Genomic DNA, 27663 nt, shown 5'->3' with positions numbered 1-27663 from the left:
TCTGCCCAGTGTTGAGTCGCTTTCCAGTGAACCCTGGGACTGGGACTCCTCTCCCTCTTGTTGCTCCATCTGACCTAGCTAACTAGCGGCCAACCAGAAGAGTATCAAGATGCACGCACCAATTTGCCCCAGGCCGCCCAAGGCCTTGATTCCCGGCCCCGAGGCTTTGCTTGATCTTGGGCCTTGGACCTTGAACGTGCCAAGTCCCATCAGGGAAACCAGACGAAACAAAGACCCCTTTTTTCCTTCCTTTTGTTTTGCCCACACCACCCTGTCTGAGATTTTCTGTACCAATTACAACGCCAGCCAGCCAGTCTGCAAGCCCGCACCGTATCGCACAGCACGGCGTGTTGTTGGATGTTTAATTGTCACTTTGTCCTTGTTCTCTTTCATCTACCCTCAAGATTTTCTTTTTCCTGCATTTCCCCCCCCCCCCCTCTTCTCTTTATTTCTCGTGTGTCGTTTCCTTATATCCATCTAGCTGTGGGTTACTAGTGTTAGTTTTTTTCAGTGAACCTTGCTTTATTCTTCCTTTATTTTCCCTTTTATTGTCTCTTTTTTCTCGAATCCACCTCCCCTCCCCATAATCAAAGGAATACTCAATTTCCTCGCTGCTCGACTCTCCTTTCACGCTCTCCAGTGTCCACCGTCCACCGTCCACCGCCCATCGCCCACTGCGCATCGCCCGTGTGGATTTCTGCGCCGTATTGTCCACCCGTCGCTGAAATCTTCGCTGACGCCCTTATTCTTATTCTCATTCTCGCGCGCTGAAACCCTCTCTTCTCACCCACGACTTGCTTGCCTTTTCTCTACTTCTCCGCCCCAGGAACTTCGTCGCCATCACCCCCTCTTCTCTGAAATACACAACCTCGCCAAACTTCTCGAGTGTCTCCTGTTAACTTCTCGTCTGCGAACTCCATTGACCATCACATCAAACCTCAACATCCTGACCCGGCTGTCCACAATATTTTCTTCTCTCACTCTCCATCGTCTCTCTGAGACTCCTAGGCCGGCCCGCCTAGCTTTCTCCGCCGTGGTTCTGCTATCGCCACAATGTCGGTGATGCTACAACCATCTCGAGCTTCTACTGCATCTACGTCTTCGTTCCAAACCATATCTCGTCTCAACACCATGTCTTCCTATGAGGGCTCCGCCACGCGCTCTGCTCGCCAGAGCAAGCGCTTCTCCATGTCGGCGCTGTACATGTCCATGTCGGCAAACGAAACCGAACTAGAGATTGAAGATGACCTGGCCAAAGGTAAATCGACGGCTTTGTGTGCCTCCATTGTACTCAAATCGTTGTTCCGTGCTAACCACCTCTACTACTCTCAGCCCAAAAAGTGCTTCGTGATCTCAAAGCCAAGATTTCGTCCCAGTCCAAAAAGAACTTTGTCCTCGAAAAGGACGTCCGTTATCTCGACTCCCGTATTGCCTTGCTTATTCAAAACCGCATGGCTCTTGAAGAGGTTAGCAATCCCCTTCCCATATTGTACCATGACATAACCTCACGTTCCCGTATGTCTCTAACCACAATCAATTGTAGCAAAACGAAGTCGCCTCCCATCTTGAAGACGCGACCGATATCCAGGAAGGCTTCTTCCCCAATGACGACAAGACTCAAAAGTACGGCAACCTGCTCTTCCTCCTCCAGTCAGAACCCCGCCACATTGCCCATCTTTGCCGCCTCGTTTCCATGGCCGAAATCGACTCCCTTCTTCAAACCGTCATGTTCACCATCTACGGAAACCAGTACGAGAGCAGAGAAGAGCATCTACTGCTCACCATGTTTCAGTCCGTCTTAACATACCAGTTCGATAACACTCCCGATTATTCATCGCTGCTGCGCGCAAACACTCCTGTTTCTCGAATGATGACTACATATACCCGCCGTGGCCCTGGTCAGAGCTTCCTCAAGTCTGTGCTTGCCGATAAGATCAACAGCCTGATCGAGCTGAAAGATCTTGACCTAGAAATCAACCCCCTCAAGGTATACGAACGTATGATTGAACAGATTGAAGAAGATACCGGCTCCCTGCCTCCCGATATGCCGCGTGGCGTTACAGCCGAGCAGGCCGCCGAGAACGAGACTGTCCGTCGCGCCATCGAGCCTCGTCTCCAGATGCTGACTGACTTGGCAAACGGCTTTCTCACCACCATCATTGATGGCCTGGAAGTGGCGCCCTATGGTATCCGCTGGATCTGCAAGCAGATTCGCAGTCTGACCAAGCGCAAATATCCTGACGCGAATGACCAAGCCATTTGCACCATGATTGGAGGTTTCTTCTTCCTGCGTTTCATCAACCCCGCCATCGTCACGCCCAAGTCCTACATGCTCATTGATGGAACCCCTTCCGAGAAGCCTCGTCGCGTACTCACATTGATTGCCAAGATGCTTCAGAACCTCGCCAATAAGCCCTCATATGCCAAGGAGCCCTACATGGCTAAGCTCCAGCCATTCATCGAGGCCAACAAGGACCGTGTCAACAAGTTCATGCTAGACCTCTGCGAAGTGCAGGACTTTTACGAGAGTTTAGAAATGGACAACTACGTTGCTCTTTCTAAGAAGGATTTAGAACTGTCCATTACTCTAAATGAAATATACGCCATGCACAACCTCATTCAGAAGCACCAAAACGAGCTCTACAAGGACGGCAATTCGCATCTGGCAACCATCATGGGCGAACTTGGTGCTTCTCCCGCCCAAGTGCCCCGCAAGGAGAATCGAATCATCAACCTCCCCCTTTTCAGCCGATGGGAAACCGCCATTGACGACCTTACAGCCGCCCTAGACATTACGCAAGAGGAAGTCTTCTTCATGGAAGCCAAGTCTGTCTTTGTCCAGATCATGCGTTCAATTCCTTCAAACAGCCAAATTGCCAAGACCCCCCTCCGCCTGGAGAGAATTGCAGATGCTGCCGCTAAGAGCAAGAATGACGCTGTGATGGTCCGCAAGGGTATCCGTGCTATGGAGCTGCTTTCTCAGTTGCAAGAGCTTCGTGTCATTGACAAGAGTGACCAGTTTTCTATGCTAAGGGATGAGGTTGAGCAAGAACTGCAGCACCTGGGCTCACTCAAGGAAGGTGTCATTGTTGAGACCAATCAGCTTACCGAGGTCTACAAGACAATTCGCGATCACAACCAGTATCTAGTCTCGCAGCTGGATACCTACAAGAGTTATCTGCACAATGTACGGTCTCAGAGTGAAGGTACTCGGAGGAAACCACAGAAGCAACAGGTGCTGGGCCCTTACAAGTTCACCCATCAGCAGTTAGAGAAGGAGGGAGTGATCCAGAAGAGCAATGTGCCTGATAACCGGAGGGCCAACATCTATTTCAACTTCACTAGCCCTCTGCCCGGTACCTTTGTTATTTCGCTTCACTACAAGGGTAAATTATCTCATCTCCGTATCTTTTTTTTCTCGTGCCTGGGGCGACTCATACTAACCCATCTATCTCTACAGGTCGTAGTCGTGGTCTTTTGGAACTGGATCTCAAGCTTGATGATCTTCTGGAGATGCAAAAGGATAACCAGGACGAGCTGGATCTGGAGTATGTTCAGTTCAGTGTACCAAAGGTCCTGGCTCTCCTGAACAAGCGGTTTGCTCGCAAGAAGGGCTGGTAGTTCCATCTCTCCTCTCTGTCACTAGCTGCAAGTTTTCCAGTCTGCAATGCTTCATGCTGTAGCAACATTCACACCAATCGCTCAGTGTCCACGGCCCCAGGCCCAGCTCCGCTGTTTTTTTCCATGCCTCACGCTGCCATCTCAGCCTTGGCATGTATAACAGCGGCCTAGCTCATGATCCTCACTACGGTCAGACGAGACTCGTGACTGGCGTCGCCCCCCTTCCCAAGCCTTCGGCCGGTCGGTCACATCCAACCCGAGACTGGAGAAGAAGAGAGAGTGACAGCAACAACGGCAGAGTCAATCTACCTTGCTTGCGTGGCTCATGGGTTCGCTGGCTTCCCTTTTCTTTTTTTATTCTTCCTTTCTATTACAACTTAATGACGACGACGACCCAAATACGATTTTCTCCGGTGGCTTCCCTGTTTACTCAACACAAAAAAAACATTTACCAAACATCCAACAACATCCAATAAATCTTGCGAAATGATATATCGTCTCAACATTATCCATTTCGCCCAATCTACTCTGGATGCTGTTGTCTCTTTTTTCTTTTTGCCGGCTTCACTTCTTCTCACTTGGTCACCGACATGATCCAAGCTGCGTTGTACACAAAGCCATTATTCTTTTTTCTTTTTTTTTTCCAATTCACTTCTTCGCCTCCGCCACTGCTCATTGACTCTCTTCTTGTTTACTTCTTCTTCTTGCGACTATCGTTTTTTGTCTTTCATCTTTTCGCTTATTTCTCTTTTTTTTTGTTCTTTGCTTGCTGCGTACTAGGTTGGGAGGACGGGATTTGAAGAACAAAGGGGAGGGAGGGGGGAGGATGGATGTCGTGTGTCAGATTTCTTTCTACTCTGCATCTTGCTTTAGATACCAACTTATCGTCCTGTTATTCTTTTTTTTTCATCTTTTCTTGGTTTATTCTTCTTCTTCTTCTTCTTCCCTTTTAAAACTAATACCTCTTGTTTTTTTTTTTCAACTCTGCCATATTGACGCCACATTTACTTCTTTCTCTCTCTTCGCCTCTGGGGTCGCGCGATCTTGTTTTTCCCCTGTCTTTTCATATTCTGTCATGTTTCTTGGTTATTGACTTGTTTTTGGAACCTTCTCTTCTTCTTTTCCTTCTTATCTTGTATTCTAATAACTTTCTCCTAGTTGAATGTACTTTTGTTCTTTTGCTTGATTTCCCTAATTATTTCTCCTCTGCCACAACAAATCTTGACTCCCACATGTTCAAGCCACAGGTTCATCCCACACGATAACACCAAAACAAATCGCTGGTGAATGACAACAATCAAAACTTCCATTTTTGTGCGCAATTAGGATACGGAAAAGCCCAATGGAAAAATTAAGAAATCTACTACACATATTGACATGTACGGCAATCTGTCTAGTAAAAGTAGGCAGCCTTAAGAGGGGTAATACCAACGACGCCGCCACCCTTGTTTTTTTCGATCCGGCCACATCACCACCAAGACAAAGGGAAAGAACAAGACGTTAGGCAAATCATAAGACGGTCGTAGAGCGAGACATAACCTAGATAAGAAAAGGGAAAGGTGGATGAAGAAAAGCCACAAATGCAACGCCGTGGGCCAACGTAAAAAGAAAAGCAAGGGAATCACAGCACAAAGAGGAAAAGTAGAGGCAGGACCTGCTCAAATGGCCACCAGACTCTTCTGTGGAGCCTTTAAAAGCGTGTCGTCTCCGACCTAGTGAGCAGCAGCTTGGGGCTTGGCGTCCACCATGTCAACATCCATGGCATCGCCGCCTGCAGGTTCCTCCTCGGCCTCCTCTTCCTCGTCGAACTCCTCTTCGGACTCGCCCTCGATATCCTCGCTGCCATCGTCCGAGATCCCAGCAGCATCTTCTCCAATGGGGGTGTCATCGCCGGCGGCCTCAACGCCCTCAACGCCCTCAACGACTTCCTCCTCGTCCTCGTCAACCTCCTCGGCACCATACTCCTCCTCGTCGGGGGCCATGTCAGCTTCGGGCTGGTCCGGAGGAAACTCGGCGGGCGCGGCAGCTTCGTTGTCCCTGTGGAAGGAGTTAGTCAATGTGTATAATATAGAACGAGTATAAGTAGAGGACACATACCACTTGATAGCAAAGCGGGTGACACGGGGCTTCTCGGCGAGAACGTTGCGGCGTATACGCTCAATAAGAGGCTTCGAGGGGGGGTCGGCGTTCAACTCCTCGGAATCATATTCGTTGTTGATGTAGTAGCCGACACGTACAAACTCGCGTTCATCGTACGTGCAGGTCAGTAGAATCACAGTGACGCCCAAAAGATCGGCGTCCAGGATGCGACTGGTGTCAGGAGCATCGGCCTCGAAAACAAACTTGTTCACGCCGACGGGAATGGGACCAACGGAAAGTGTGTCGAGCTCCTGATCATACTGGTCACTGGAGTGGCATAGTTGGTTAGCCAGGCGCATTCGCAAAGCCTTTCTCAATACCAATGGCACGGAGAGAAGCAGCGGAGATCGAGGGTACGTACGAAGTAGCGGAGCCGACATAGGTCAGCTTCCACTCGAGATCTATTTACACGTTGTAATTAGAACCATGGCTATCGAAACTAGCACTAGATGGGTCGATATTTACCTTTATCCAACGGCTCGAGACACTCAAACGTAATCTCGAAGACATACTTATCGGTGATTTTGGCGGGGTTGTTCAGGACCTGAACACCAAGCAAAGTAACAACAGACATGGTTGTATGTATGAAGTATAAAGCAAAGATAGAGGAGATGGACTAATACAGCAAAAGAATGGACGTTAAGAAGAGGACTGAAATGCGGTATAGGAGGCTATGCGTGGGTTGTAAAGAGGAAACAAAAGGTGAAGATGGTTTTGAGACGGGAGAAGAGCAACAACTTGGCTGAAGCCAGGATTTGAGGGAGCTCTCAGATGCTGAAAAAAAAAAATACTGACAGGCACAACAAACAAGGGAGATTGGGCAGGCCAGTGACACCCAGGTCTGGCTTTGTTTTCCTTTTTTTAGGTGAAGGAAGCAACACACTGCAGTCTAAGGGTTTGTTGTTATTCATGGATGGTGACTTGAAGTCTACAGTAGCCACAGGTTCCAAGATGCCCTCATACAACAAGCCTTGTTGCCTTGAGCAAGCCATAGCAACCCTGATTGATAGTCTTTGATTGTATAGGCTCCCATACAGCCCTGGCTGAATATTAGGGTTAGAGCTCATATGCTATGATCACGCGTTGTATGGCTGATGCCAGTCTGGCGGTTCTGGCCACGGTTCCAACACGCCGCCCAAGTCGGTGAGCCCCAAGGCCAATGTAATGTCTCGTTTGATCAAGAGGAGAGACAGTGCTTTCAGAGTTTGGAAGAAAAATGGGCGGTACTACAGCAGAAAGCTTACAGCTTTCAGCCTGTCGCCAGCAACCATTGACAAAGTTACAAGGTACATGAGTTTCATGTGACCGGTTGCTCACCGCCCGACACGCGCTAATCCCCAAATGACAACCCTGTAACTTTTCTGCCAACTTTTCGACATCGCAGACGAACAAGTGCAACGGGCAAGTTTTGCCTTCAGATTTAGCTGGTGTTTGGTCTGATCTTTTTTTCTTCTCCTGTCCATCGCCCATCGACCATCGCCATTTGGCTGTTCTTGCTATTGGATGCTGCCGTGACGTGACCACTTGTGAATATCAACCCCCGATTTCTGGACTTGCTGCGTGCGGGCTTTCTTGTGCAAAGTCTCCATTTCCATTACTGTGAGCTTATGAAGCTGGGCGCATCGCTACCTCAACTCTTTTTTCTGCACGTAGCCTTGGGCTGTCCGCTTATACATACACAGTGAAGTACTGCAAAGTAAGCATCACCGGCCTGTATTCTTCCACTTACCCTTGCTTTCTTTGAAATGGCTCAGTCAAGATTTGCAGACTGCTGGTCGCTTATTTCAGACCTGGACGACTGACGCGATTTGTTAGGCTTTTTGCTTGCTCCAAGCCTTATATCAACCATATTTTCGCTAGAATCGCATAAAAACCTCTACCATTTGACCGACTCGATACACCGACACCAGCGCACTTCAAAGATAACCAGCAATGTCATCCGACGAGAAGGAAAGCGCCCAACAGGCTGAGAACTTAACATGGAAGTCATCGGGGGAGATGGATGTGGATGGATCAGACGATTATGAACCTAGCGAGCATCAAACAGAGGCCCCATCGGTCGGTGGCGGTGGTCATGAATCCAATGATGATGATGCAGATGAAGATGATGACTATGATCCTGAGTCTATTCCTATCCCGGAAAAGCTATCAGAAATGGCCGTGAAGTCAAAATCGCAAACCAAAACCTCTGGTGGCTTCATTCTGGAAGCTTCCGATGATGATGAAAATGAAGACGAGCAAGACGACATCAGCAATGAAAATCTCGCGACGACAAATCTGGCCGATGATGATATTCACGAGCCGCAAGAGCCTACCAGCGACGAAGAACCGAATGGAGTCGCGGAACAGACTGGGGGAGAGACTTCCGAATCCTCCATAGTCAAGCCAGTTGATGCCGACCTTCCCGTTGAATCAGTTGAGACTGCTGAGGATAGCCAGGAGCCTGAAGAACCGGCGACTGACCTGAAAGATGCGGATTCGTCCTCCCAAACAAAGGTCTCTTCGCCTACAGACCAAAGCCATCCGGCTCCTATTGTCCCCGCCATGACTTTTGCTATTGGTGCGCCTCCGATGATACCCGCACAGTCGATCGCAGCGTTGGAGCTTCGCCTAAAAGAGGACCCCCGTGGAGACATGGATGCTTGGCTCAGCCTCATTGCTCAGCATCGACTGCTTAACAATATCGATGATCTGCGACGAACCTATGAACGATTCCTTGAGGTCTTCCCCCAATGTGTAAGCTGGAAATGTTGGGAGAAATTTGATGGTTCAATTCTTGAATGCTAACACGTTCATTACAGGCAGCCGGATATGTTGAATGGCTTGAGATGGAACTCTCGCTCAATAACTTTTCCGAAGCAGAGCGCATTTTCAATGTATGCCTTGTCACTATCACTGATGTTGATTTGTGGACTGTCTACATAAACTACATCCGTCGCCGAAATGACCTTACAAATGACGCCACTGGTAAAGCCCGCAAGGTTGTTGCCCAGGCCTACGACTATGTCATGGAAAAAGTTGGCCTAGATAAGGACTCGGGAAAGCTCTGGATTGACTACATTCAGTTTTTGCGTAGTGGTCCCGGTCAACTTGGTGGAACCACCTGGCAAGATCAGCAAAAAGCCGATCAACTTCGCAAAGCGTACCAACGCGCTATCAGTGTTCCTACTTCGACTGTCAACACCATGTGGAAAGAATATGATCAGTTTGAAATGAGCTTGAACAAAATGAATGTAAGTTTCTTCTGCTGTGTACTCGATGAATCACATATTCTAATTGCCCCAAAAAACAATAGGGCCGCAAGTTTATTCAGGAACACTCACCTTCATACATGACGGCCAAGAGTGCCTGCATTGCCTTGGAGAGTCTTACTCGTAATCTCAATCGCACTTCATACCCGAGACTGTTACCTGCTGTTGGGTTTGACGGGTACGAAGAGTTCATGGAGCAAGTTAACCTTTGGAATAAGTGGATTGAATGGGAGAAGAGCGATCCTCTCGTCTTGGAAGAGGAAGATAACGATGCATTCAAGAAACGCATCCTTCATGTCTATCACCAAGCCCTGATGGCACTCCGCTTTTGGCCGCAGCTTTGGGTTGACTATTCTGACTGGTGCTTTGCCAATAACATCCTCCATGTGTCCACAAACACTTCCATGGGCATGTTCATTCTCACCCAGGGTCGTATTGCGAACCCCGAGAGTGTTCTTCTTGCTCTTAAGCATGCGGACTGCATTGAATCAACACCTCCAAGTGGTGATGACGACCCGAACAAGTCTAAGTTTGCTGCTGAGGTTAGAGAACCGTATAATGCGGTCCTCAACACGCTTTATGAAATGTGCACTTCGCTCAAAGAGAAGGAATCTTCAGAAATAGCGCGACTTGAGAAACTCGAAGACGCTAGAGAGGCCGACGAAAACCATCAGCCAAATCCCAATTTTCCCCAAGAGCCCACGCGAGAACAGAAGACGCAGTTCATCAAGGACGCATATTCCACCAGAATCCAGCTCCTAAATCGAACAATATCATTCATTTGGATTGCCTTGGTACGCGCCATGCGCCGTATTCAAGGAAAGGGTGGTGCTCACAGTGGTGGTCTTCGACAGGCCTTTACTGATGCTCGTACACGTGGTCGATTGACCAGTGAGGTCTATGTGGCGGTAGCTCTACTCGAGGCGGTAGTGTATAAAGATCCCGTTGGAGGCAAGATCTTTGAACGTGGTGCTAGATTATTCCCTGAGGATGAAGTCTTTATGCTGGAGTACTTGAAATATCTCCATTCCAAAGATGACACGACAAGTAAGTTATTCTTCAGTGAAAATCTTGATGAACATGACTAACTCGGATTTTAGATGCCCGCGTTGTGTTTGAAACATGCGTCAACCGCCTGACACAAAAGCCTGAAACTGTTCACAAGGCCAAGAGTCTTTACCAATACTTCCACAACTATGAATCTCATTATGGAGAGCTTTCCCAGATCTCCAAGCTTGAAGAGCGGATGGCTGAACTCTTCCCTGAAGACCCCAAGTTGACCAACTTCCTCAACCGGTTTGTATCAGATCGCCAAGACAAGTTTGATCCTCTTTCTGTTCAGATCATTGTGTCACCTGCTGTCCAGCAGCGACCCAAAATTCAACATCTGATGGAAATTCCGCAATCCTCACGTGAGACTCCAGCTGCGGGCTTCCGCATGGAGGCATCCCCTGGGCCCCAGTACATGCGTGCCACAAACTCTCCGAAGCGGCCATACCCTAATGACGATGTGGAAGACAACCGCCCTCGCAAGTTTGCTCGTGGGGAGTCACCTCTTAAGGGAGCTGCCGGACGTCGCTTGGACCAACAACGAAGAGCTCATGGTGCCACTCTTCACCGTGATATTACATTCCTCCTTACACTGCTGCCCCCCGTCGCTTCTTTTGATGCTTACAAGGTCAACCCTTCAAGTCTCATCAGCCTTCTTACATCGACACCTGTTCCGGAATTCCATGCTTGGAAATCCTCCCAGGAACCTTCTGCTCCTCGCGCTCCCCCAGTCCCTTCCAATGGGAGCCATAGATACAACAACAACAGCCAATCAGGCCCTTCTTATGGCGAATATGACAGCTTGTCACGGCGCAGCCACCAGCCAGGGGCATACAGACAACAGTCAGATGACCAGTACAGATACCAATATTAATATACGGACTGTAGTGCTGGTATATTGTACTGGTATGCTGCCAAGTTGTCTTGTGTTTGGAAATCTTGTGGCCCACTAATGGCCGTGAAAAAGTGTTGTCTGATGAAAGTCTCTTTTTATAATCTCGGATTATAGTGAAGACATTTTGCGGAATCAATCTGATCTTTGATATGGGTCGGTGGAGTTGGATGGTTGTGTTGTGGAATATATGTCCATCCAACTAAGTATGTTATTTCGCCCAGCTTTTTGCTCGTGTCGCTGATGTCGCTATTACTCATCAGATGTCCGATAAAATATGTTATTAATCTGAACCAATGTCCTGAAACGTATAGATGAAAGACTGCTTTGTGAGCCCATTCTATCATTGAAAACGCGGCCCCTAGGTTGGTATGTGTTGATTCAATCTTGATAGTTGTCTTTTTTACCTAGGCGTGAGGTTGAAATGATGAGCAGGTGACTACGCGTCTTGTGTCACCATTGCTTGCTTTTTCGGTGGGGTCAAAGGGTGTCGTGATGTGATTGGCTGGAAGTGCCAGTTTATCCCAAACTGGAAATACGCGTAATGTCGACGACAAGCCTCAATGTTTGTGGTAACTAATTGATTTAGTCTTAACAACTTTGTCGGTAGAGAGGTGTAGTCATATGCCCTTTGCTAATGTCTTATACCATGAAAGTCGATGAGAAATATAGGCTCAAATGTAGTCAGTGGGAGGACGGAAAACATTCTCTCTCCATGATGTATGGATAACAATGCATCAAAGGAAAGTAGCGCAACCAGAGTGTTTGTTTCTACCTGTTTTACTTGTAGCAACTAACTTGGATGTCATACAGCAAGCTTGCGTATGTAGTTTCCTGACATTCCGTAATAACAATCACATGATGCCTTGGGATGACATGGCACATGTCAAGGCTATAAGAGCATGTGCTCTGCTATCAAGTTCTCAAAGCCAACCTAGATCCAATATCAAGGCCCAGGCTCACAGACTAACAGCGAAAGCCTAAACTTGTTCTTTTCCGCGCAATCCCAAATCTTTACTGGTTGTTCGCAATTCTGAACAGCTGCACAAGCAACCACGGCTGCATCCGCCGCCATTGCCACCCAGACTGCAACTGCTACTGTGAGGCAAGTCCCAGATCTTTCTACATGGAGCCACCCTTTCTTCTTCCTGTTTGGCACTTGCAGTAGCAGACCATAAATACTTGCAACGGCGACCAGTCGGTGGCCCACTAAAACAAATAGAGGCATAGAAAGAATAGTTTGTATCCTCCCGTCGAGGCAATTACGCCCATGTTGTGACAACACTTTACTCTGCAATGATTCAACTAACGGATTCTCTATAGTGAAGCCTGGCCCGTAAACTTCTTTCCCGTCTCCCTCTTGCATTTAAAAGTCCTTGACACCCTACATTTTTCTCCCTTTCTTCTTTTCCTCTTACCACCACCCGTTTCCTTCTCACTCAGCCCCCCTTTCCTACAGGATCTCTTAACCATTTCTGTAAGTCTCAGCCCTATCCCATTCATGTGACTAGTCAATATGAACAATACTGAACATCCAATCCCTGTGTTAGTGTAGGAATTTAGCGTCCTTTTTTTTTTCTTTTCACCGACCTGATTTTTGAGTATACAAACCGTGGCCACTGCCCCAGTCAACCTCTTCTCGCATTGGCCTGCTGTCAAATAGTCCCACCACAATGGCTGCTGTTCAAGGCCGGGGTGTGGCTATAGCACAGAGGCTCGATGGTGCCCGTGGCAATACACGTCTCGATCTTCCAGCTGAAGCGTACCTCGATGTGAGTTTCCTGGCCACGGGAATGTCGAATAAAGTAACCTAATGGTTAATAGGCGACGTCTTCTATTGTGTATCCCCGCCGTCCAGGCTACAACACTGCGGGCCAAGATATCAATGTTGACATCAACCAATTCCGAATCATGGATTTTGACAAGTCAATCAAGGTTTGGCAATACGATGTAAGCCAAACACCCAAATGTTTCTAGAAAATAATAACATCATGCGAACTAGTCTACGTTGAACCTTTAGATCTCTGGAAAATTCCTCGGCAAGCGTGAGCCTAAAAACATTGATATCCTTATTGCTAAGGCATGGAAAACGCAACAATGTGCGAATGCCCTCGCTAAATACCAGTCCAAGTGGCTATATGATGGTAGAAAGTTGGCTTGGTAAGACTAACCCCACAATGTCCCTGGCTTTCCTTGTAGCTCAAAGTTCTAAAGACTAACACTAAGTAGGTCGGGCGCTAAAGTTAATGATTTAACCTTTGTTGTTGACTTGGATGCCGCTCGTCCAAACAACAAAGGGGAGAACAAAGTTGAGATTAGGCTTCGCGTAACCACCGCGATCGACCTGTCCTTAATTTCTTCATATGTTTTACAGAAGTCCGACATGAACCCCGGAGTTCTGGAAGGCGTCAGTACGTTACTTTGATACCTGACAGATATTATGGGCGAATAATAGGCATTGACTTTATCTCTTAGATTTTCTTGATCACCTTATTCGCCAGTACCCCTCCGAAATTAATATCGCGATCCGCCGTAACTTCTACAGGCCTGACGCCCATCTCGAACCACTAGCACCTTATGTCAACTGTGCCAAAGGTACATATGCTTCAGTTCGCTTGAATCATGTAAGTAGTTGGTCATAAAACAGTTTGAACTCTACCATCATCAATCTAACAGACGTTTAGTCTGCTTTCAACGGGGGTATTGGTCTTGGCATCAACGTTGATGTGGCCAACACTGCATTCTGGTCATCAAACGGCACTCTAATTGACTTGGCTTCAGCCTATCTATCTGCTCGTATTAGTATGTACCTCTTGTAGAATTCTTCTTTGTGGATACATGGTGTACTAACCACCCAGTAGACCTACGTACAAGCGTTGCAAGTGCTTTAAAGCCCATCAGAACTGCAAATGGTGTTTCCATGAGCCCGGCTTTCAAGGCTCTCCGTCGCATACAGAAGATTCGCTTCTGGTGTCCCCACCAAAAGGCTGAAGGCATCCACGCCGAGCATTCTATATTTGGATTTGCAGCTGATCCTAAGTTTGGCACTGAAGGTGTCACTGCGAAAACATACAAGTTCACGATTGATGGACAGCAAGTTTCGATTGCTGACTATCTGCGTAAGCGGTATGGTCTGACTCTTAAATACCCCGATTGGCCTTTAGTTGAGACCACCAAGCGAGGTACATTTTTCCCACCGGAGCTATGTGTTGTGTGCCCCATGCAGCGCTACCCCTACAAGCTGGATCCCGACATGACGTCGAAAATGATTCGGTTCGCTGTGACGCGCCCAGATGTTCGGAAAAAGGCTATTCTGCAGGGACGCGATGTTCTACGCTGGGGAGACGACCCCTACATGAAATATTTCGGCTTGAAAATTGACAATGGCTTCACGAAGACCAAGGCAAAGCTTCTTCGGAATCCTATCCTAAAGTACGGCTCCAAAAACCTTGACCCCAAGCAAACTGGCCGTTGGGATCTGCGTAATATCAAGTTTGTCAAGTCCAACGACCGAACCCTTAAAGTTTGGGGTGTGTTTTGCGACGATTCTCGAGATAAACCTGCAGCGGAACAGTTTGCCCGTACATTCCGTCAAATTTTCACCGGCCATGGCGGAGTTGTCGAAAGCAATCCTGTGATTTATGGCCGACAAGGTGATAGATGCTTTGAGGCTTTTCATAAAAGCTTGAGAGAAAAAGGACTCGGAAACCCACACCTAATTTTCATCATTCTTCGAGGAAAAGGTAGTGCTGCATATGAAAGATACAAGAAGACTGCTGATTGCGTACTGGGTGTCATGACACAGGTTGTGCAGAGCAGCCACGTAGTGAAGAATTCGCCCCAGTACCATTCGAATGTCTCCATGAAGGTAAACGCCAAGCTTGGCGGAACCAGTTGCTACGTTCCCAGTGGCCCCAACGCGTCCAAGTATTCCAAGGGTGGTACTATCATTATCGGTGCAGATGTTTCACATGCACCGGTGGGCATGGCTATACCATCCATGGCATCAATGACCATGTCGCAGGATCCACAGTGTGCCCGTTATACAGCTGCGGTTGAAACCAATGGGTTCCGGAAGGAAATTGTCACCAAGGAAAACATTCACGGGCTACTGGCTCGCATGTGTCCGTACCTTCCACTACCACCCAAGAATCTCAAGCATGTATACTATCTTCGAGATGGCGTTTCTGAAGGGCAATTCCAGCACGTTATCGACGAAGAGGTAGCAGAGATGAGGGCATTTTTCAAAACCCAGGGCATTAATCCACTGTTCACAGTGATCATTGCGACGAAGCGTCATCACATTCGGTTCTTCCCAGAACGCGGAGATCGCAACAGCAACCCTCTGCCGGGTACTCTAGTTGAGCGTGATATTACACACCCCTCGCAGTTTGACTTTTATCTCTGTTCGCATGTAGCGATTCAGGGAACTGCTCGGCCAGTCCACTATCATGTCATCTTGGACGAAGCCAAGTGTCAGCCCAATGACTTGCAGCAAATGCTGTACGACCAGTGCTACCAGTACATCCGCTCGACGACGCCTGTTTCTCTGCATCCCGCAGTGTACTATGCTCACCTAGCCAGCAATCGCGCCCGGGCTCATGAGAAAGCACTGGAGGTACGCATGGGGGACATGGCTTCAGAGTTGCAACAGGAGGCCATGACTCATGGTGGCCGTGGAGAAGATACTACAGCACAAAAGCTTGAGGTCCTGGGATCAGCCGTGGAAAACAAACCCTTCAGATCAACGATGTGGTACATTTGAGAAGTGACAGGGGTTGTCAGTTGGTGATGAAGTCAGGTGCGCCAGGCGAAAGTAGAGAGCTGGACCATGAGGATTTTTCAAGATGGCCAAATGGCCAGGACAATTGTGATTACTCGGCAGCTAGTAGCACAATATGATGTATTCACTAACTAATGAACTTGGTGGGATGAATATGTAAACAATGGTCAGCTCAGTGGTTATGTATGTACTTCTGTTGGTGCTTATTTACTGTTTACCCTTGCAAGGTGGGGCGGCAAGGAGCCGTATGATTGGTGACGTCATTTGGGCAACAAGCTTGCAAAGCTTGGTCTTTGCTTTGATTGATGAAGATACAAAAAAAGTTGTGCACCAGGCTAGAGGCTGTTTAATTACTTTTCACACGGGCCGGCCGTCCATGAATGACACTGACCAGCTACAATGCGAGGCTGGTGACTGAGGCAGCAGCATTTTTTTTCTCTCTTGTTGCATTTCATTCACAACAAAATTATCAACGTTGAGGCTTTTGCTGTCGCTCGTTTGCGATTTACTACCTGCGGCTATAGTTGCATATTTTGTTTTTGTTTTTGTCGGCTGTCATCTCTAGCGAGGAGCCGATCCGAAAAGTCGAGAAAAAAAAAAAGGCGTCAAAGCAACCGGCGATCACGGAAAACAAGGCCAGCGATAACTGCCGTCGCAACACTGACACCCACCCAACACAGCAAAAATGGCGAGCTTTCTGCGTGGAAAGCAGGTCGGCGTTGACAAAGACCTTTCAGAGCATATTCTACCTGATGCCTTTGCGCTGGACGACCAGGAGCGCTACGGCATCGGGTCACAGATCAGGTGAGCCCGGCGATTCCCCCGTCTAGCCGGGTTGGTTGCTTCGTTTCCGTGTTCACAGCGACTAACCTTTTCTCCGCACCTCCTCCAGCTGCCTAGCCTACGATGCCGTCCAGTCTGTTCTCGCCGTCGGGACAAGCGACACCAAGTTCGGGCCGGGCACCATTTCGCTGTTCGGCTACCAGCGCGTAACGCGAGTGATTGAGCCGGCTAAGCGAGTCTCGATCCACTTTGCGCAGTTCACGGCCAACCGCCTGGTGACGGTTGACTCGCGCGAGGAGCTGGCCGTGTGGGATCTCGACACGGGCGAGAAGCGCTGTAGCTGCCTGATTCCCGGCAAGGTGACTGCCCTGGCCACCGACCCCATGCTCGACTGGGCCCTGGTGGGCACGTCACACGGCGACGTGCACGCCTTTGATCTCGACCGCGAGCGCCTGACAAACAACTTCCGCCTGCCCAACTTCTGGCGCGCGCGCGCCCTCGAGAAGCGGTCGACGCCGGCGGCGCAGCGCGCGACACTTTTGGCGTTAGCGATCCACCCGCGCGACATTGGCAAGATTCTCATCACCTATTCGCATGGTGCCGTCATCTACAGCTTGAAGCAGGGCATGCCGACGGCCTTCCTGGAGTATGTGCTGCCGCAGCGGGCTCCCGGCGGCAACAGCATGACCATGGACCTGGTGCGCTACCCGCAAATCCAGCATTCGGCTTGGCATCCTTCCGGCACGTTTATTGTTACAGCGCACGACGATGGAAGCCTGGTGTTTTGGGATCCCAAGGATGGGCGGATTATAATGGCGCGCAGTCTGATGGATACTGACGTCAATAAGCCTGTGGCTAATCCTCAGACAGCTATTCCTGTTGAGCCGTTTACCAAAATTTCATGGTGTTGCAAACAAAACTCCGAGGATACCGGGCTTTTGATCGCCGGCGGAGGCCCTGTCGGCAATCCGTCCATGGGCTTGACGTTTATGGACTTTGGCCCTACACCCATCTATGCTACTTCTTCATGGCAGGTCCTGGCTGAGCACTTTAAAGCCAAGAAGCAGACCAATCTTCCCATTCCCCTCGGCGCCGTCATTGCCGACTACGTCCTGATCCCACGCTCAACTCCGCATTTTGCCGGCGCCCATGACCCTATTGCTGTTATTGCTCTGTTGACATCGGGTGAGCTTGTGACCATGTCTTTCCCATCAGGCTATCCCATCACGCCGACCAACAAACTACATCCATCATTGTCACTTGTACACCCCTACGCCACCAAGTTCAACGTGTCCACAGTCGGCCGTGTGCGCTGGCTGGGCATGACAGAGACACGCCAGTCGGGCGAGCCGATTCTACGTGGCGGTGCTGGTATGGGCAAGAACCGCCATGTGTACCACGACCGCACAATCTTGCAGATTGCGCACGGAGACAGCACTATCCGCATTTGGGACTCGGGCCACGGCGATGAGATTGACAATCCAGCACAACTGCAAGTCGACATGGCTCGCTCACTCAACCGCTACGAAAACGTCCAAGTGTCCGCCATGGACATGGCCTCGTCGACGGGTGAGTTTGCTGCGGGCACGGCACAGGGTGAGTTGGTCATTTTCCGCTGGGCCGAGAACAAGAATCTGGGGGTTGAAGAAAGCATGTCGAGCTTGCAGCCGGCGTCGGGCAGCATCGTCAGCATCGTCCCCCGCTCAGAGCCCAACCTCAGAGTTGGCCTGATGCCTTCCAGCCTGTACCAGATGGACCAGGGTCGCGTGATGGCGGTCAAGGTGTCTGATGTAGGCTTCGTAGCCGTCGGTTCCGAAAATGGCGGTTTCAGCATCATTGACCTGCGCGGACCGACCGTTATCTTGTCGACCTCGGTCGCCGACTTTTCCAAGGCGGACAGGCGATCGTCCTTTATCAAGACCCATCGCTCCTCGGCACCAGTCCCCAAAGAGTGGCCTACCGCTATTGAATTTGGTGTGATGACTGTAGAAGGTGACTCGTACTCTAGTATCTTGTGCTTTGTCGGCACGAATATGGGCCGTGTCGCCACATTCAAGATTGTACCTTCAGGCGAGGCGTACACGGCGTCCCTGGCAGGCTCAGTCCATTTCAGCGACCGTGTTGTGGCCTTGTGTCCGATTGTCGCAGATTCAGGGCGGCCAGCGATGGCGACGGGAGCCAATGTCGCTGGGCTTCGCAGCGGCGAACAGGTGCATGGACTGCTCGTTGCAGGTACGTTTCCACAAACCCCTACCAATCCCTTTGATTCATTCTCTAGCATAGCTATTAACACATTTTCTTTTTACAGTCACGCAAACTGAGATGCGCATCTTCAAGCCCGCTTCATCCAAGGGTGCATCAAAGTCTTTTGGCGATATCCTTTGTGACAGTGCTAATGTCACCTACATAGAGAATCAAGGCGCTGCAATCGTGGGCATATTTGGAGACATGAGTACACGCGCCTTTAGTATTCCTGGTCTGAAAGAAATCAGCAAGATCCAGCTTCCCATGATTGACCCTAGCCGGAGCACGGGTGCCCAGATATCCCGCTCTGGCCACCTCTTTGCCTGGACCGGACCCAGCGAACTTGCCGTCATGCACGTATGGGGAGCCAACCGGCCGCTGCCAAAATCGCTCGACACCATCCTCAACCCAGATCTTGAGACGCCGCAGCGGCCAACCATTTCTAATTTACAGTGGATGGCCGGCACGCAGTACGTCTCGCCTGCCGATTTCGACCTGCTACTTGGCGGGCCCGACCGCCCGCCTAGCAAGCGCATGCTGGCTGCCACGGCCGAGGCCGAACGTCTGGACTCATCGCACGGCACAAGCCCCGCACAGACGCAACCGGCCAGAGTCGGCGCGGCTGCCCAGCAGCAGGAGGGCTGGGGCGAGTATCTCACCAGGCAGCTCAATGAGCGTACCGAGAGACTGAATATCCTGGATAATGGTGCGGGTGGGCTGGCTGACCAGAGCACCTCGTGGGCCGAAGACGCGAACAAGTACGTTAACAAACAAAAGAAAAACATGTTCTTAGCAGGCTTGAAGGGCAAGTTTTTCTAGATGTTGAGGGAGAGTTCAGTGGGTGGGTGTAAGTCGAGGGTGTTATAGTTGTAGTTTAACCCTAGTCTTGTTACATATTACTAGTTATCAGTTACTCAGTTCGAAAAAGGCGAGATTTTTCTTTCACCACCGTGACACGCTCCAAAATCTAGGTGGCCTCGGTTAATTATTGAAGACGAGTCGCCAGTAGTTTTCCCTCTTGTCTATCATGAATCTTATAGCCATGCAGTCGAGTCGGTCAGACCGTTGAGACAGACCCTAACTCAAGCAATATCAGGGCTGTCATGTGTGATGCCTCAACAGGAATACAAGTATGATACTAGTACAAGATCTTTTTACGGACCACCGGAACATCAGCTTCGCAAAGCGAGATCCTATGTTGCCAGCATTCACGACATACATAAAAGGTGAGACACTAAAAAGGAGAAGCGATAACAAGTTGAATGTAGAATATAACTATATTATGTAAGAACAATCGCAAGGACGAAAAGCAAAGACATCTTGTGAGGACTGGCAATGCATGTCTGCCCCCATTCCATTCCTCGCTACCTTTTTTGTTTCTTCAACACGATAGGAATGAGGAGCGGGAGGGGGGCTTGAGAAGACTGGGTGGTGAGAACAGGTGTTGAGACTTTTGGCGAGAAGATGCAGGGATAACAACGACAAATTAACAGCCACGGGGCCTTTCGTGCCGCATCTAGAAATGCAGAGAAATGTGGGCATGTGCTCGTGACAAGCCTAGTCTACATTCCAGGACAAAGAGACATCAAGCGAGACAGAGAGGGTTTCCCATGTGTTGTCTGAGACTGGAACAAGATGATGTGAAAAGCAGAGCTAGACACAACAGGGCACCAAGGCATGCAATGTGTACACAAACATGGCAGTAGAATATTGTGTACGTGGTCATTCCAGCGGAGCAGTCAAAAGGCCTCAAGAACAAGAAGCAAGAAAATCTAGAAGCTAAAATTTGAGGGTTGCAAATGCAGAGAGACACCGAGTCTTCAAGCCTAGTCTAAGATATTTGATGGAGGGGGAGAGGAAGGGGAGGGTAGAAGGAGAAGAGTCAAAAAAGAGACAGGCTTTTTCTTTTGTTTCTAAAGCAAAGAGAACCCAGATGTTCTCTCTCTGATGGTTTTGTTACTTGAGTTTTTTTTTCAAAAGAAAAAAAAGAAGAAATCAAGAAAACAAACTTTTGTTCCGGCATGGGAAAGGGGGGGATGAAGAAACGAAAAAAGAAAATGGGTGGGAAAAACGCGGTCTAGTACAAAATCTGGGAAGGCCAGCTCAATGAAGAAGAACGCCTCTAGGAGTTGGAAGTGATAAAGGAAAACAAGAACAGCGACAAAAGAAAAGAAAAAAAGAAAAGAAAACGCAAGGAAATAAAGCAGACGGGGAAAGAAAACGACAGACGAAATGCCAGGCCAATTGTATCCTTTTTGTCCATACCAGTCAGTTCTCATAACAAAAATAAGACAAAATAAACAAAAACAATATCTGGAACGTCAGTAGAACAAGCAAGTCGACGCCGACTACACAAAAGTAAACAACTGAAGGGGGAAAGCGATCTAGAAGCACGAGGGGGAAGAGGGGGGTATAAAAAGATGTGGAAAGCATAGGAAGAAACGAGAATAAAGGACAGAGGAAAAAGGGCTTCAACGACAGAAGAAAAGCAGAACCAAGGTGAGCGGCGAAAGAGTCCGGGCTAGACGAGCATAGCCAAGGCCAAGTAGGTAGATTCTACTCCGCCTCGTCAGTGTCCTTGGACCCCGGCCGATCGTCTAGCCACGTCCGCAGAGCCTCGGTGACGTCGATATTGTCATGGAAATGGGCCGTGCGCAGATGGCGTAAAAAGTTGTCGGAGCGGTTGTACACCTTGCGACTGACATTTTTTCCACAGCCGGGCATGCGACACACATGGCCCGTCTTGGAGGTGCTATGGGCGCTATTGACATGGCGCTTGAGGTCTTTGCGCGTGCTAAAGGCCGCCTCGCAGCCGGCGTGCGCGCACTTGTGGTCCTTGAGGTGGTAGCGCCGGTGCTTGCTGAGCTCCGAGATGCGCTGGAAGCGCTTGCCGCACGTCTCGCAGTGGTTAGTGCCGACGCGCTTGGCCGTGGGTGTCTTGCGCATGGGCTCGGTCGCTGGCGTGCGCACCGACTCAGGCGTGGCTAGGGGCAGCGAGACACTGAAGGTCGGCACGTTGGAGGGGCGCTGGACGCTCGAGAGCGAGAGTGGCATGGACGGCGGAGGCGGGGGCGGTGGGGGCGCGGCGACTGGCTCAGAGCGCACGGGGGTGTTGGATGGGGCTGGGAAGATTTGGCCGGAGCTAGAGATTGAGACAATGGAAACAGGCGTGGTCGATGGAGTGGGGAGAAGAGACATCTGGCCAGGCAGGTCGTTCGGTGCTTCGGACAGGAGAGAAAGAGGCGAGAATAGCGCATTTGGCATTCCTGACGTTGTGCCAAAGGACATGGTAGAGAGTGTAGGCGATGTTATGCCCAGGCACGCATCCATACGGTAGTCTAGACTCATGTCAAGTGGTGTATCCACGGCAGAGCCCCATAAGCTGCTTTCAGCAGCCCACTCGGACACACCAGCATCCTGATCCCAGCGAGTAAAGTCCTTGTCATTGTTGAGCTGCTGTGGCATGCAGGGGTATCTTGATGTCGAATGGGCCGGGGCCATGGCGTCGACAGAATCAAAGCCGAATGGCATGGGCAGTCCTTGCGGCATCTCGGGGCTTGCTACTGGGGCCGAGGTCATGGGCCGCATATGGGGTGGCGCTTGCTGCGGAGCCCATTGGTCAAGGGGAATGTAGGCACCGACGTCCACATCCTGGGTCAGGTTTAGGCCATAGTTTGGAGGGCCGTAGACCGGGTAACTCGTATCCGCATGGTGGAACAAATCCGTAAACTCGCGACTACTACTCGAGTTGGGATTCGTAGTGTGCGAATTGGAATTATTCGTACACTGGGGGGTATTGCAACAAAGGTTTGCGCACGGGCAATCCAGCTTTGCGGTCCAGTCAAAGATCCCCTTTCCGGGAAAAGGGGACGATATCGGATTAAAAAATAAGAGGGGGGGGCAGTTAGCCGTAGAGATTGAGCGAACCAAGGCTCAATGATCCGATAATGGATAGTCTAGAGAGAGTGTGTGTGGAAGGCTCAACGGTGCAGGGATGCGTAGATGTGAGCAGGCCGGACGAGAAATGGCGTCAATATCAAGGAGATTTTTTAGATGGAAAACAAGCTTAACAAATGCCCTGTACTTGTCCAAAAAGTGCGAAGAGAAAGATTCTGCGCGGGCTGCTTTCCAGGACGGGGATAACCCCTCATACACTGAGGCGGATAGGCTGGGAGAGAAGGCCTTGGGAGACCAACGGGTAAGATTCTAGACCGAAGACAAAGATTGCTGCGCCGGTCTTAGGCAAAATCAGGCCAAGAACAAGTAGTATATCTTGTTTCTTGCACAGGAGTGAAGAAGAGCTTTTGATCAAGTGGCTTCAGAAGCCGAAGCGATGGATGAAGATAGGATTGAGATGAAGATGGAGGATGTGACGGGAACAGAAACTTTTGAGACAAGGAAGTGCGCCAGCCGATGAAAAAAAGAAAAATAGAAAAACGAGCACGTGAGTTCGAAGATAACGCAGACGAAAGAGTACGAGCACAGAGATGGAGGTTATGGCCAGGTCGAGACCAAGATCTTTAGGGGGGCTTGCTGCGATAAACGAAGACAGAGCCAGCGAGAGCGAGAGAGGGCGGTGTGTAGATGCCGTGGATGTTGCTGCTAGCGTAGAAGGACGACGTAGTACTGTTGGGACTAGAGTCGTTGAGAGGGGGCATCCGGTAGTGAGCGGGAGTCCTGGGCGAAGTCAAGGGCCGGAGCGGCAGTAGTCTGGGATAGACGTTGGGAGACGGATTGGGGTTAGGGTTACAAGGTGTCACAGCGAATCATCAGTTGGGTCGCGAGAGTGCAAGAAAAACGGGCAGGCCAGAGAAAATAGGGGGCCGGGCGCGACTTGGAGATGGCAGCAGAGAGCAAGAAAGGTTTTTTTTTTCTTTATTTTTCAAGGGCCAAAAGCGCCACGTTTCCAGCGACTCGAAGACGATGTAGTGGCGGCGGGCGGGAAAGAGAGTGGTGGAGAGAGCGACTCGATTTAGTGGCAAGGGGAGGTCGGCGATGGTTGAGCCAAGAGCGGGCCTAGACTGACGATAACGGTTAGCTGATTACGTACAGATTGCGGATGAGGCTAGCTGGGGGGTGATTGAGAAAGGGAGAGAAAAAAAAGGAGAGGCAGACTCACACGTGAAAGCGGCGATTTAGGACCGGAGAGAGCAAAGAGAGGAGGAGGCCGGTGGTGGTGGTGAGGTTGGAGCAGCGAAAGAGGAGTGTTTTGTGGTGCAGAGTCGAGCAGAGACGGAAATGAGAGTAGAAGAGCGGGCTCGGGTGGTTTTGTCGATCAGCGCAGGCGAGCGTTGGAGACAAGAAGGCGCTGAGGCTGGGATACTCGGATACTTGGATACGGGTGAAGTATAGATGTATATCGCGGGTCAATAAGATCGAAGCGCAATCGCAGGAGAAAGAGAGAAAAGAAGACACGGCTGCCGTGGGTGGGACGAGGGCCTGTGTTGTTTTTGTAGAAAAAGTATCACACGCGCAAAAGGCTGCAGAGTTGCAGAGACGATGGAGAAGAAAGGCGGGAAAAGGCGCAAAAAGAGGGTATTGATGGGATGGAGAGGGGGGGGCCTCAAAATCAAGAGTCGGTTTTTGGCGTTTGCTGGCCAAACAGCGACAGCAGCACGTTGACGGGGACGCTGGCTGGGCCACGCTGTTACAATTATTGCTTGGATAATGGCTGTGGATTTTCCTGATTTCCGTGCAAATTTGCTGCATTTCCCACCGGCCTTGTTGCGCTGGGCTTGGTGCACGGCTTGGAGCCCAGCTTGGGGCCCAGCACATCGCCAGCTCCCAGCTCCCAGCTCCCGGCGCGCAGCTCCCAGGACGGCCTCGCAGGGCCGGCTCTAGCGACTGCGGCGTCATTCAGGATGCACCAGTAGCCACATGGAACACAGAGAATGGCAGGCTGCAGGCTGCGGGCTTCCGTATCACAGGATACACGGTGTTTGTGTGTATATAACTAGTTATGTACAGAGTTCCATGTAACGAGTTAGCTAACTGTTACTTGTTGGTTATGACAAGCATGCCCACAGGCACTACAGCCACGCTTGGCTCCCTTCCTGCCCGGTCTGCACCACGTCCTCGCACGCATCGACACGCGGCGGTAATGCCTGGCCAGCACGTGAACTACGAGCAAAGCATACACTGTTTGAGTCCAAGTCTAAGTCTACGTTCATCTCCAGGCATCTTGGTCCAACATACGTGTACGTGTCCATGTACGACTACTCTCTCTCTCTCTTGTGTCGTCACTAGCCAATCGGCATCCCCCCCTCCCCTTCCCCGTTGGACGTTTCCCTCTCCAGTTCTCTCCAGCTCTCTGCAGTTCGCCCGCCCTTCTCCTCCCCAGAGTCTCCTGGTGGCCCAGGCCAGCCAGCCCCAGACGGGGTCTCCTGTTCTCTTGCTCTGCTCTCCAGGCTGATCTCCCCCAGCCCTCTCCCGTCAGTGCTCTGCACAAGTAGCCCAACTATCACTAGTTGGTTAGTTCCCGCAAATTATCCATCCACATTAAGTCTTGTGCTATTTCACGCATGCACACTTCCGGTACTGTATGTACGCGTGCTGGCTGCTATGTACTGTAGTGTATTGTATTCTTGCGTCTGACCTGATGTGGTCTGGTCGGCCTGCCTTTTTCCCCCTGCCCGGGGCCGTCACACTGATCGGCTGCTTTTTTTGCGCTCGAGAATTTCTTCACGGTATGTGTACATCAAGAATACACCGAAGCAAAGAAGACGCTCGGCTCGTCCAACGAACTCCTAGCACACAAATCAGCATGGATCCGATAAATTCCGCAAGGGTGCGGCCTTGCCATTGCCAGTAAGATGCCAAGAATCAGGCCTGTGCCCTATGGTGACCCCGTTTATACTACAAAACCACGATACGCTGGGGGGAGGGCCGACAGAGATGCATCTATGTATGTCTGTCTGTTTATTTCTACATTTCTACCCGTCTCCAGTTATACATATGTGAATGTGTATAACTCACTCACACAGACACAAAGCGTAGTTGTGCATGTGCTCGTCCAGACCTCGAGCGCCGTACTGTCCTTGCGCCTGCTTCCATGTATATACGTACATGTGTATGTGTGTAGTTATGTATGTAACTATAGTTAGCCCATTGTTGCTTGCTGTTTCAGGCCCGTCAAGTGCCGTGGCCGCCAACAACTTTTCTCTTTTCACGTTTCATATCTTCTCGTGAACAGAAACCCTCGAGCTTGTCTTCGGACATGTGACCCGGGCCTGTCCCAAATCGGGCTCTCCTCTCCCCCAGGCCGACCCCAACGCCAACCAAGAACCCCTGTCAACTTGTCAACATGCTGGCTGTCGGCGATATTCTGCTTCAATGCAAAATCCCAGGTGACGTTGCTCCACTTTTTTGGTGCTGGACTGGAAATTTGACTTGTTGAATTTGCCCTGTGTTACCTTTGCCTTTTTGTCGCAGCAATAGGGTAAGGGTTACATACCGGTAGTGGAGCGAGATAACCAACCACATTCTCCTCACAACAACGCATACTTTTCGTGCAAAAGACCAACTCAATGTTTTGTTTAATCGGCGAAAACTCCAACCTATCCTTCACGAGCCCACCGAGAACTACAAAGCAAGAAAAAAAAAACAAACAACTTAACGTGAGGTGAAGTGCCTGCACGTCTGCATCTGCATCTCTCTATTACACTATTCTCCACCATGAATCCAGGGCCTGTCCGTCTTTAGTGCCATGCGCAACTATGCACCATGCCATTCAACTTTTTTCTCTGCGGCGCTTTTATTCGGCCGTGTCCGTGTGCTTTTGCTTTTCTAGGTGGTTCTGAGTGCCCTGAGCTCAGGGTGCCGCTGGGGGCTATGTATGGTATGCATATTCCCTGTGCCCTCGGGACCCCGCCATTTATTTTCCCGCCAGGAAAACGAAGATCTATTGTCTCGTTTTCTTTGTGCCCGCTGATGGGCTATGGAGCATAGAGTACCCCGGTTTTTTGTGGTCGGCCCACTACGCTACATGCACAACTTTGTTGCAGAGTTGTGCCGCAATGGGATCAGTTGGCTTCTTCCCGATGTCTTTGGCCCTTGGACAACGGCCCCTTCGTGTTGCCAGCTAGGCCATGTCCGTGTTGACGCTTCGCTGCTACTCCCCCGCCCCGCTGACATGGCAGGGGAGTATATCCGTGTGCTGATGACGTATATATATACTTGAATATTAGTATGCACATGCCTACCAGCGCAGAGTTCCCTCGCTTCTCGAAAACACGGCGATGTATGTTACAGTTGCTCGGCTCGGTCCGATTGGTGGCTAGATTGAAAATTATACCGGGTTCTATTTTTGAATCAAACTTTGTGGCTGGAACAGATAACACTCGTGACCTCAGACAGGGAACTTCGTGAGCTGCACGATGGGGAATTGAAAAACCCGAACCCAAGAACTTTGACGTGTGCGATGGGCGGCATTAGCAAGAATCAGACTCATATCCGAGCAGGCAGAAGAATATTAACGTGCGTACTTGTGTGCAAAGTTGTCAAGCGGATTAAGTCAGACTATCGCTGTCGGGATCACTACAAAGAGGCCAAGTTACCTAGTTAGTGTACAACATAGTGGCCATGACAGCCCAGTGTACATAATGGAAGAGAGAAGCCCTACGAAGTAAGCAAGTCCAAGTGAACGTTCGTCTTTTTGGTGCAGTGGTAGTTTACCACTTGGACTGATTACATTTGGAGTTGGGCTGCAAGTGGAGTCTTTCAGGCCACAAGCGAACCAACTGAACGATGTGTCGCGTGTTGGGGCTAACAAGGAGACCCTCGCTGGACAGAGACAGGACAGATACTGAAGGACCCTGGGGCTGTAATGACGTTGTTGCAGATGACACACACTGTAGACAAAAAGGCAAAATTGAATTCGACAAGTAGTTTATTGAAGGAAC

At 50.0% G+C, this 27663-nt stretch overlaps 6 protein-coding genes across 6 annotated transcripts; 4 read left to right on the top strand and 2 right to left on the bottom strand.

Moving 5' to 3' along the window:
- Positions 1–1053: 1053 nt before the first annotated feature.
- On the top strand, positions 1054–3621 carry BROUX77_003994 (uncharacterized protein; the record flags this gene model as incomplete). The annotated part of the gene is made up of 4 exons (XM_073748706.1): positions 1054–1258; positions 1333–1466; positions 1544–3386; positions 3461–3621. The coding sequence occupies 4 exons, from the start codon at positions 1054–1056 to the stop codon at positions 3619–3621; spliced, it is 2343 nt and encodes a 780-aa protein (XP_073606419.1).
- Positions 3622–5333: 1712 nt separating this feature from the next.
- BROUX77_003993 (uncharacterized protein) lies at positions 5334–6334 on the bottom strand (the record flags this gene model as incomplete). The annotated part of the gene is made up of 4 exons (XM_073748705.1): positions 5334–5658; positions 5719–6027; positions 6122–6161; positions 6226–6334. The coding sequence occupies 4 exons, from the start codon at positions 6332–6334 to the stop codon at positions 5334–5336; spliced, it is 783 nt and encodes a 260-aa protein (XP_073606418.1).
- Positions 6335–7692: 1358 nt separating this feature from the next.
- Positions 7693–10935, top strand: BROUX77_003992 (uncharacterized protein; the record flags this gene model as incomplete). The annotated part of the gene is made up of 4 exons (XM_073748704.1): positions 7693–8496; positions 8562–8993; positions 9056–10058; positions 10112–10935. The coding sequence occupies 4 exons, from the start codon at positions 7693–7695 to the stop codon at positions 10933–10935; spliced, it is 3063 nt and encodes a 1020-aa protein (XP_073606417.1).
- A 1691-nt stretch (positions 10936–12626) lies between these two features.
- BROUX77_003991 (uncharacterized protein) lies at positions 12627–15718 on the top strand (the record flags this gene model as incomplete). Its single annotated transcript, XM_073748703.1, has 7 exons — positions 12627–12725; positions 12778–12903; positions 12974–13113; positions 13183–13364; positions 13429–13577; positions 13638–13755; positions 13815–15718. 7 exons carry the CDS (start codon positions 12627–12629, stop codon positions 15716–15718), a joined length of 2718 nt encoding a protein of 905 aa, XP_073606416.1.
- A 703-nt stretch (positions 15719–16421) lies between these two features.
- On the top strand, positions 16422–19582 carry BROUX77_003990 (uncharacterized protein; the record flags this gene model as incomplete). Its single annotated transcript, XM_073748702.1, has 3 exons — positions 16422–16540; positions 16629–18751; positions 18828–19582. 3 exons carry the CDS (start codon positions 16422–16424, stop codon positions 19580–19582), a joined length of 2997 nt encoding a protein of 998 aa, XP_073606415.1.
- Positions 19583–21319: 1737 nt separating this feature from the next.
- BROUX77_003989 (uncharacterized protein) lies at positions 21320–22351 on the bottom strand (the record flags this gene model as incomplete). Its single annotated transcript, XM_073748701.1, has 1 exon — positions 21320–22351. The coding sequence occupies one exon, from the start codon at positions 22349–22351 to the stop codon at positions 21320–21322; it is 1032 nt and encodes a 343-aa protein (XP_073606414.1).
- Positions 22352–27663: the final 5312 nt, after the last annotated feature.

Source organism: Berkeleyomyces rouxiae, assembly GCF_048999995.1.
Source record: "Berkeleyomyces rouxiae strain 22BRR77 chromosome Unknown BrBRR77_ptg000003l, whole genome shotgun sequence".
Classification (NCBI taxonomy): Eukaryota; Fungi; Ascomycota; class Sordariomycetes; order Microascales; family Ceratocystidaceae; genus Berkeleyomyces; species Berkeleyomyces rouxiae.
The sequence above is the reverse complement of the archived record's forward strand: the minus strand, read 5'-3'. Positions and strand labels throughout refer to the sequence as shown.